Genomic DNA, 10,996 nt, shown 5'->3' with positions numbered 1-10,996 from the left:
AGCTAAGAGTGGATGGTTTGTATTCTGCTCAATTCTAACTCTTTGTGGATTATAAGCACTAACCAATGCAGGGGCCCAGTTTACATTCCTAGCCTGTGAGCTGAATCCAAGCTTCGCGTTTGTGTCTTGTTGGATTGAAAAAAATAGATGGCAACACTGCATCATTTTTTTTCATGTGTGGAAATGCATTGAGCCCTCACTCTGCATTCCTGTAACAGGACGCGCACAGTGGAAGCTTGTGGGAACTACATGAAGGGGTGAATTCTGTAGCTAATCTTCTCTTGAGATGCTCTGTATGCTGGAGCATAGCTATCACTGCAGCAGGAAACCAGTTCGCTGTTAGTCCTCTGCAGTCTGTGCTGAGGCTGTATGTGTGCGTGTGTTTCTCTGTACAATGTCTGCTGAGAGGCCATCTGCCACTGGTGTTTGATCACTGGAGCTGTATTCACTCTGACTGTCACGGTTACAAAGCAGCCTTCTTCCTGAAAGCTGGACCAGTGTCTGTTGCCTGCTCCAAGCGCGGGAGAAATGGCACCAAGGTTGTGTCGGTAGGAGAAGCCCCCAGCCTCGCCGTGATTCGCAAGTGGCTGGCTTCACGGGACGCACATCGTTCACAGGAGGAGGGAGCAAGGAGGAATCGTGCTCTGGCAGCGCACCCTGGGGATACTCTCTGCATGTTCATCAAGAACCACACTGCACTTTGAACAGTGGAGGATATTCCCGCAGAATCAAGCTCCCTCAAGGGATCACACTTAAAAAAAAAAGACCCGCTCATTCCAAGATGCGTCACATATAATGGCCAGCTGCAAGGGAGTCTCTGGAAAGAGGGTGACATCGCTGAACCTAGTGACTGGATTCTTTCAGTACCTCCAAGGTAAGTTGTAAATAATGCAGGCTCTTTTGATGTTAGCAAACGAGAGACTTGTTTGAACGTGGGTGTCCTGCCAGCAAAAGCATTGAGAGCACAGGGCAGAAATCCCCCTGTAACTGAGGACAGACTGGCTCTCGCTGCTCAGTGTTGCACAGTGCTCACTGATTAGCTTGCCTGCACCATGAGTGCTTCAGCTAAATGTCAGTTCTCCAGTTATAATCCGTGTCCTGTAAAATACCGTATACTATTATGGACTACAGATGGGAATGGATTGGCAGTTAATGATTTAGCTTTGATTTATTTTATAACACAATCCCTGTCGACAACCCATCTGACTGACACAAAAATGCAAAGTGGAACAGTAATCCGTTGTCTAAATCAGGCGGTACAACTGAACTAGTGGTATTTTACTTCTAGGCATGCAGTGGACGTCGTAGCTTTACGTCTGATCATAACAGAAACCTCACTAACACGCATAAAGGCTATTCCTTAAGGAGAGGTGGTGGCGTAGTGGTACTGTCACTGGACCACACATGCAGGGCAATGCACTGGGAACCTGGGTTCGAATCCCAACCATGGCAGATGGTGAAATTTGAATTCAATAAACATCTGGAATTAAAAGTATAATGATTATCTGGTTCACTAATGCCCTTTAGGGAAGGAAATCTGCCGCCTTTATCTGGTCTGACCTACATGTGACTGACTCCAGACATGCAGCAATATGGTTGACTGTCATTTGAAGGGTGTTTAGGGATGGGCAATAAATGTTGGTCCAGACAGCAACGCCCACATCCCTTGAATAAATAAAAGTTTTTAATTTTCAGCTATTATAAGTGGAACAATCTCTACCAAGGTGTACTAGATCACAGAGCAGTTATAAGGTCACCCTGCTGTGTGTTTTGTGGCCAATTGTGCTATTTACATGGTTCTCCTGGACTAGGAGGATGTACTGTACTATTACACTATCAAAGCATTTCTCTCTGGTTAAAAGAAGGGTCAGTCAGAAACCATACTCCTTTCCAATGGATCTTCAGCTCACTCAAAGCCCTGCTGCCCATACCCTAACTTGTACCATGTCCCATTTGCCCATCACTCCAGTGCCCACTGACTTACATTGGCTCCCGGTCTGACAGTGTGTCGATTTTGAAATTCCCATCCTTTGTCTCAAGTCCCTCCATGCCCTTGCCTCTCCCTGGCTCTGTAATCTGCTGCAGCTCCTCAGCACTCTGACAGATCGTCACTCATGGTGAGGGGGTCGAGGGGGGGGAATGTTACACCATGTTCGTCATGGACAAAATTGGCAAGGTGGGTGCAAAGTCCTGCAAGAGTTGGGAAACAAGATTCTTGCTGGCGAGATCTTGTTTCCCGATTTTCCCCACCGCTCTCTGTACCTCATTTTCATACATTTTAATAAATTTGAATATAATTAAAGGGCTCCCAATCACATGATTCCCCCTCACTAAATATTCATACCTACAACAGGTAAATAAAAACGGAAATCAGTCGAGGGGAACCCGCCGGGATGCCAAGGCAAGGTATAGCCCCCTGGGGGAGTGGGACACTCATGGCAGTCCCCTGCCACTGTCCCTGGCACTGTCCCCTGGCACAGGTTGACAGTGCATCAACACTTCCCCCTTCAATGACACCCTTGCTGGAGGAGAGTCCTGATACTTCTGTGGTGGAGGATTGCCCTGATTCTAGTTGGGGGAATCCTCTGTGTCCATGGCAGGGTGGAAGGACATTTTTTCAGCGCTGATGGGGGCACCCTTTAAAGATGGCTCTATCAGACACTGCCCTGTCAGAGTGAAGGCGTAATCCACGCCCCCAGATTTTCTGTGCTCTAAATGCCAGAAAATCTGATCTGCATGCTCAATGGTGCATCTGGAGAGGAAATGCTGGATTTCAGTCAGAGCCTGACACTCTGACAAATGGTAAAATTCCACCCGCCTCATCCTGGTGTCCTGAATTTCCCAAAATTTAATAGCTCAACCAAGGATGGCCCTAAGTTTTGGAATTCCTTCCCTCAACCTCTACGACTGTCTATCCCTCTCTCTACTTCTTTAAGATGTTCCTGCACTAAAATTTCCCACATTAACTAATTTTGTCTGATTAACACTCCTGTGAAACACCTTGGGGCGATTTGCTACATTGAAGGCGCTTTATGAATGTAAGCTGTTGATCACACACACAGTGGTGCAGAGCCAGGTAGGGGTGGTCCTGACCCCTCAGTGATTTTGAGGTTGACCAAATGGATTCTTGAGGGCCACTGAATCCTGCTTTCATGCTCACTTGTGAACATCTCCAAATGGCTGTGTTAAAATAAACATGAGCTGGATTCTCCGATTCTGAGGCTATATTCCCACGCCGGCGTGGGAACGGTGGCTGTTTATGCTAGAAAAAATGGCGTCAAACGGCCACCGATCCTCCGTTTGGCTGGGGGCTAGCATGCTGGCAGCGTAGACCACCCAGCTCCAGCTGCCGATATGCCCCGGAGAATTGCCAGGTCTGTGGCTGTGCATGTGCATGGCCGCGGCCTGAAGCTACATGGCGGAGACCGCTCACGGACCTGGCCCGCGAAATAGTGCCCCCCTCTTTGGCCGCTTGCACGCCCCGGACCACCCCCCCACAGTGCCCCCAGCCCCTAATAAAGTCCCCCCTTGCCCATGGATCGGCCCTCTCACGACTGTGGCGGTGCTGAGTCCGCAGCCGCCATGTCGTGTTCCCGATGGATGTGACCACACGCGACCGACACCGTTGGGAACTCAGCCGGTAGGGGGCAGAGCATCGGGGGGAGGGCCTCAGACAATGTCCTGAGGTCGTCGATACGTCGCGTGGGGTACTTTGGAGGGGGCGTAGCATCGTGAATGCGGCGCGGCCCCCGATTTGGTCGAGGAATTTGATTCTCCGGCCAATCGCCGAATTTGATTTTGCCGTCGTCAACCGAAGAATCCAGCCCTGTGTTTCTCTCTGCAGTCAAATTAACAGGAATTAATTCCTAATTTAAAAAAAACCTCCTGCTATCATGCTCTCTGATCAATAAGGGACTCCTTGAATCTTTAGTTTTTGCTTACGATACGTGTCCAAAAATAAATCATTTTTTTACGGCTCCCTTGTAACATATTTTTCTCCTCTCTGTTTTTATCATCTACTAGACTTTTGCAACCGATTAGATTTGAAATGATAGTTTTAATCTTCCTCCATTCCTTAGCATTTAATAAGTGAAGGGGAGCAATCACAAAATCGAGCTCTGAGCATGTTTCCAATCTATGGAACAGGCTCCCTTGGGGGACACTGGAGGCCGATAGGGTTGATTCATACAAATGCTAATTATGGAGATTTCTCTCAATTATTTTGGGAAACCGTTTATGAGCAATTCTAGACATGACTGAGAAACAAAGAAAGAAAAGCCTTCATTGATGTCGCACCATTCACAACCTTTACAAGTGCTTTACAGCTAATGTAGTACTGTTGAAGTGCAATCGCTTGTAACATAGGGAAACAAGGCAGCCAATAGCAAGATCCCACAACAGTAATGAAAAAAATCACCTGTTTTAGGTATTGGTTGAGCAATTAATATTGACCAAGACATTATTGCTCATTTTCTAAGAGTGGTATGGAATCGTTTTTTTTAAATTTTAGAGCACCCAATTCATTTTTTCCAATTTAGGGGCAATTTCGCGTGGCCAATCCACCTAACCTGCACATCTTTTGAGTTGTGGGGGCGAAACCCACACAAACACGGGGAGAATATGCAAATTCCACACGGACAGTGACCCAGAGCCGTGATCGAACCTGAGATCTCGGCGCCGTGAGGCAGCAGTGCTAACCATTGCGCCACCGTGCTGCCTGATTGGTATAGGATCTTTAACTTAAATTTAGGGCAGCACGATGGCGTAGTTGTAATAACTCTAAATTTAGAGTACCCAATTATTTTTTTTCCCAATTAAGGGGCAATTTAGCATGACCAATCCACCTAGTCTGCACATCTTTGGGTCATGGGGGTGAGACCCACACAGACACGGGGAGGGGTATTCTAAATGGTGAAGGGGGTAGCGTGGTAGGGGAGGTCTGTGGCTTGCTTTCACATCTTGATGGAATGATGGCACCTCCGACAGTGCAGTGCTGCCTCAGTACTGCATTGGAGTGTCAACCTAGATTGCGGGCTCATAGTAAATGGCAGAGCAGGCACGAAGGGCCGAGTGGCCTACTCCTGCTCCTAGTTTCTATGAATCAATGTGCAGTTCAACCATTCTGAGCTCTGCTCGGGATCCTTTACAAACAAATTGACAAGATTCAGGTCAGTCAGCATGCACACCAATCGTGATTGCTTGGAAACCTGGAAGGGCAATGCTAATGCCGTTGCTTGGTTCAAGAGTCAAAGCCAAAGCATCTTCAATGATAAACAGGTTCTCGACCTGTTGCCAGTACCCCCGCTGTGAGCAGGTCTGTTATGTAAAGGTTCCGCCCAGTGTTCCTGATTTCTGTTTCGTAATATTACTGTGCTAACAGACATTGTGTTGAAACCGTGACTAGTTTAACATGGAATCTGTAGTGTTAACTCTTCGCATGCAAGCGACAGCTGTAGATTATAATATATGTCGAGAGAGAGAGAGAGAGAAAGGGGGGTGGGGCGGTAAATCCGGTGAAACATAATTGACGATTAAAACAGAAAATGCCAGAAATCCATGACAGGTTCAGCAGTACAAGAGAATGAGAGAAAGAAGGTTGAAGATCAATTTTATGTTCGATACAATTAACCTTAAACTCCCTTCTCCTTTCACACATACTGGGCAGCACATTAGCACAGTGGTTAGCACTGTTGCTTCACAGCGCCAGTGTCCCGGGTTCAATTCCTGCTTGGGTCATTTTGTTTGTGAGGAGTCTGCACGTTCTCCCCGTGTCTGCGTCGGTTTCCTCCGTGTGCTCCGGTTTCCTCCCACAAGTCCCGAAAGACGTGCTTGTTAGGTAATTTGGACATTCTGACATCTCCCTCCGTGTATCCGAACAGGCGCCGGAATGTGGCGACTAGTGGCTTTTCACAGTAACTTCATTGCAGTGTTAATGTAAGCCTACTTGTGACAATCATAAAGATTATTATTATTACCTGCTGCGCATTCGCAGTTTATACTTTTGTTACTTTTGTTAATGTAAATCGGTTTGCCAAGTTTAACTTTCCCTGCATCAATTCTTTGTTTGCGTTCTGTGAAATATGAATGAGTGCTAACCAGTGCTAACCACAAAAAGGCTGCAGTGTTGGGATGTGCGTTTAATTTCATTCTGAGTTTAATTCTGCTCCATTCAAGGTGGATGTGGAGAGGATGTTTCCCTTTGTCAGAGAATTAAGAATTGGGGGTCACTTTTAAAAATAAGGGGCTGATGTTTACGACGGAGACGAAGATAATTTTTTTCTCGAGGTTCCTGAGTCTTCTTCAATAGGCAGTGGAAGCAGAGTTGTTGTCCGCCCCTCCCCCCCCACCAAACCCATCCCACCGCGATAGGCTCCCTGGCGGCAAGGCGAGTGAGCCATACAAAGCGCCATAGACCTCGGCGGGACCAGGAGATCCCACCGGCAGACAATGGCGAGCCACCTCCACCACTGGAAAACATGTCACGGGGGAGGGGGCGCGGAAAATCCCAGCCTTTGAATATTTTTAAGATAGAGGTAGATCGTTTCTTGCTACGCAAGGGAGTGAAAGGTTATCGGGGGAAGGCGGGTGTGTGGGGTTGAAGTTGTAATCAGATCAGCCATGATGTTACTAAATGGCGGAGCAGGCTTGAGGGATCTATTCTTGCTCCTAATTTCAAAGAGGAAAGATACATCCACGTATCCTGAGAATGTTAAAAAATAATTCTTATTTATACAGTACTTTGGCACCTTCTCGGGAGGTCCTGGAATCCTTCTGCTATACTAATTACCTCTGAAATGTAGTCACTGTTGTCTTGTAGATGTACACAACAGCACAGCAAGATCCCACAAATTGGATGAATGGCCAATTAAGTTGCTGGTTGGTGAGATAAATATTGACCGGGACAACAGGGATAACTTCCCTTACCGCTCTTCGAAATTATGCCTTGGGGTCCTTTACATCCAGTTGAGGGGGCAGATGGGGCCTCGGCTCAACATTTCATTTGAAAGACGACACCTATGTCAGTGTAGCGCTCCCTCAGCACTGTGGGAATGTTAGTGGGATTTTGAGCTCCACCTACCGGTTCTTGGTATATTTCCAACTCGTTCTCCCAGTGAGCCAGAGAGAAGACAGCCAGAGTGAGGCAGCAAAGAGTGAGTTTGGGAATTTGAATCTAGGTGGGAATTGAATTGAATTGAATTAAATCAGTAAGGCAGCTCCTTTTAAATTTCAGGAGTTTAAATGAATTTAAATTAAGCTAGTATTGTGCAGTGTGGGTTAACAAGGGCTGCCCCACCCACTCACATAACTGGTTGGCAGTTAAGTGTCAGTCACTTAAATCGACCTTGATCTAAAAGCAGGTGGGGGAGGGGAGTCAATTCAGGACAGTTTAAAAAGGGCAACTTGTAAACTCACTCCCAGTGAGCCAGAGAGAAGACAGCCAGAGTGAGGCAGCAAAGAGTGAGTTTGGGAATTTGAATCTAGGTGGGAATTCGAAGCTGGGTGGGGAGGAAGTGCTTTTTATCCCTGTTAAGTGACTGGTAAGTAGTGTTTCTGTTTTTCTGTTTCTTTTCATTGGTCTATTTATTTATTTTTTCTTTGTTTTTTTTTGTTGAAATTGTAGTTGTTGAAGTTAACCGAAGGTTTAAGACATGGCAGGAGATCTCAGACCCGTGTCATGCTCCTCGTGTGCAATGTGGGAGCTCAGGGACACGTCCACTGTCCCTGGCTCCTTCACGTGCAAGAAGTGTGTCCAGTTGCCGCTCCTGTTAGACCGCTTGATGGCTCTGGAGCTGCGGATGGACTCACTTTGGAGCATCCGCGATGCTGAGGACGTCGTGGATAGCACGTTGAGCGAGTTGGTCACACCGCAGGTGAAAGGCACTGAGGGAGATAGAAAATGGGTGACCAAAAGACAGAGCAAGAGTAGGAAGGCAGTGCAGGTGTCCTCTGCGGTCATCTCCCTGCAAAACAGATATACCGCTTTGGATACTGTTGAGGGAGATGGCTCACCAGGGAAAGGCAGCAGCAGCCAGGTTCATGGCACCGTGGCTGGCTCTGCTGTGCAGCTGGGCAGGAAGAAGAATGGCAGGGCTATAGTGATAGGGGACTCAATTGTAAGGAGAATAGACAGGCGGTTCTGCGGACGCAATCGAGACTTCAGGATGGTATGTTGCCTCCCTGGTGCAAGGGTCAAGGATGTCTCGGAGCGGCTGCAGAACATTCTGGGGCGGGAGAGTGAACAGCCAGCTGTCGTGGTGCACATAGGCACCAACGATATAGGTAAAAAACGGGACGAGGTCCTACAAGCTGAATTTAGGGAGCTAGGAGTTAAACTAAAAAGTAGGACCTCAAAGGTAGTAATCTCAGGATTGCTACCAGTGCCACGAGCTAGTCAGAGTAGGAATGTCAGGATAGAGAGGATGAATACGTGGCTCGGGAGATGGTGCAAGAGGGAGGGATTCAAATTCCTGGGACATTGGAACCGGTTCTGGGGGAGGTGGGACCAGTACAAACCGGACGTCTGCACCTGGGCAGGACTGGAACCGATGTCCTAGGGGGGGTGTTTGCTGGAGCTGTTGGGGAGAGTTTAAACTAATGTGGCAGGGGGATGGCAACCGATGCAGGAAGTTGGAAGGTAGTAAAACAGGGACAGAAATAAAAGGCAGTAAGGGGGAAAGTGTAAGGCAGAGAAGCCATAGTCAAAAATCAAAAAGGGCGACAGTACAAGGTACAGTGACTGAGGGGAGCGCAGTGAATAGGACCAGGAATACTAAAAGAAATAAAACGGGAAGCGAAAACATTAATGGTAAGCGACGCGGCAGGTTGTTACATGAAGATATGGGTTCGACGACAAGGAAAATTAGGAGAAAGGCTAAGAGGAAATATAACTTAGGAGAGGTTACTGATCGAGGTGTTAAGATTCAGAACAGAGGTAAAAAAGCCAACATAAGTGTACTTTACCTGAATGCTTGTAGTATTCGGAATAAGGTAAATGAGTTGATGGCGCAAGTCATCGTGAATGACTATGATTTATTGGCCATTACTGAAACATGGTTAAAGGATGGTCACGACTGGGAGTTAAATATCCGAGGGTATCAAACTTTTCGGATGGACAGAGTGGATGGTAAGGGAGGTGGTGTAGCTCTGTTATTTAAGGATGACATCCGGGCAACAGTAAGGGATGACATTGGTGCTATGGAGGATAAGGTTGAATCCATTTGGGTGGAAATCAGGAATAGTAAGGTGAAAAAGTCACTGATAGGAGTAATCTATAGGCCACCAAATAGTAACATTATGGTGGGGCAGACAATAAACAAAGAAATAACAGATGCATGTAGAAATGGTACAGCAGTTATCATGGGGGATTTTAATCTACATGTTGATTGGTTTAACCAGGTCGGTCAAGGCAGCCTTGAGGAGGAGTTTATAGAATGTATCCGCGATAGTTTCCTAGAACAGTATGTAATGGAACCTACGAGGGAACAAGCAGTCCTAGATCTGGTCCTGTGTAATGAGACAGGATTGATTCAGGATCTCATAGTTAGGGATCCTCTCGGAAGGAGCGATCACAATATGGTGGAATTTAAAATACAGATGGAGGGTGAGAAGGTAAAATCGAGCACTAGTGTTTTGTGCTTAAACAAAGGAGATTACAATGGGATGAGAGAAGAACTAGCTAAGGTAGACTGGGAGCAAAGACTTTATAGTGAAACAGTTGAGGAACAGTGGAGAACCTTCCAAGTGATTTTCCACAGTGCTCAGCAAAGGTTTATACCAACAAAAAGGAAGGACGGTAAAAAGAGGGAAAATCGACCGTGGATATCTAAGGAAATAAGGGAGAGTATCAAATTGAAGGAAAAAACATACAAAGTAGCAAAGATCAGTGGGAGACTAGAGGACTGGGAAATCTTTAGGGGGCAACAGAAAGCTACTAAAACAGCTATAAAGAAGAGTAAGATAGATTATGAGAGTAAACTTGCTCAGAATATAAAAACAGACAGTAAAAGTTTCTACAAATACATAAAACAAAAAAGAGTGGCTCAGGTAAATATTGGTCCTTTAGAGGATGAGAAGGGAGATTTAATAATGGGAGATGAGGAAATGGCTGAGGAACTGAACAGTTTTTTTGGGTCGGTCTTCACAGTGGAAGACACAAATAACATGCCAGTGACTGATGGAAATGAGGCTATGACAGGTGAGGACCTTGAGAGGATTGTTATCACCAAGGAGGTAGTGATGGGCAAGCTAATGGGGCTAAAGGTAGACAAGTCTCCTGGACCTGATGGAATGCATCCCAGAGTGCTAAAAGAGATGGCTAGGGAAATTGCAAATGCACTAGTGATAATTTACCAAATTCACTAGACTCTGGGGTGTTCCCGGCAGAGTGGAAATTAGCAAACGTGACACCACTGTTTAAAAAAGGAGGCTGGCAGAAAGCGGGTAATTATAGGCCAGTGAGCTTAACTTCGGTAGTAGGGAAGATACTGGAATCTATCATCAAGGAAGAAATAGCAAGGCATCTGGATGGAAATTGTCCCATTGGGCAGACGCAGCATGGGTTCATAAAGGGCAGGTCGTGCCTAACTAATTTAGTGGAATTTTTTGAGGACAGTGAAAAAAAAAGAATTGGGTACTCTAAATTTATAAAAAATAAACATTTAAAAAAACTTCCATTCACCATATTGTCCCTTATCTGTGGTGGCGGATGAGGAAAAAATAACTCCGGAGATTGGGAAGCGAGACCCCATAATTAACCTTGTTGGGAGTCCCAAAAGCCCTATGTCTGGCTGTCCTGGGCGGGGGGGGGGGGGGGGGGGGGGGGTTTTGTCACGGAATTTTCCTCTCTCTTTCTTCCACTGCATGTGAATCTCTGTAATTCCTACACCCTGTTTTGTTCATCTTGATTTGCCATGTGTAAGCACTCACTATTTTAAAACTTTGCAGACAAGTATCAGCTTAAAAATACTTCTTTGCTTCTGTGAAAATCATAACGATT

General features: G+C 46.3%; 1 protein-coding gene across 13 annotated transcripts in view; it reads left to right on the top strand.

The window, feature by feature from the left end:
• The first annotated feature begins 373 nt into the window (after positions 1–373).
• The window catches only part of syne1b (spectrin repeat containing, nuclear envelope 1b), a 669,902-nt gene continuing 659,279 nt past the window's right edge, over positions 374–10,996 (top strand). For 12 of the 13 annotated variants that reach the window (XM_072505314.1, XM_072505250.1, XM_072505295.1 and 9 more), the window contains exon 1: positions 375–874. In XM_072505314.1, coding sequence (XP_072361415.1) covers positions 796–874 — 79 coding nt within the window. In that variant the 5' untranslated portion in view covers positions 375–795. Of the gene's footprint in view, positions 875–10,996 lie in introns of all 13 variants that reach the window. The other variant, XM_072505305.1, reaches the window with a different exon arrangement.

This window comes from Scyliorhinus torazame, chromosome 1, assembly GCF_047496885.1.
Source record: "Scyliorhinus torazame isolate Kashiwa2021f chromosome 1, sScyTor2.1, whole genome shotgun sequence".
NCBI lineage: Eukaryota > Metazoa > Chordata > Chondrichthyes > Carcharhiniformes > Scyliorhinidae > Scyliorhinus > Scyliorhinus torazame.
The sequence above is the reverse complement of the archived record's forward strand: the minus strand, read 5'-3'. Positions and strand labels throughout refer to the sequence as shown.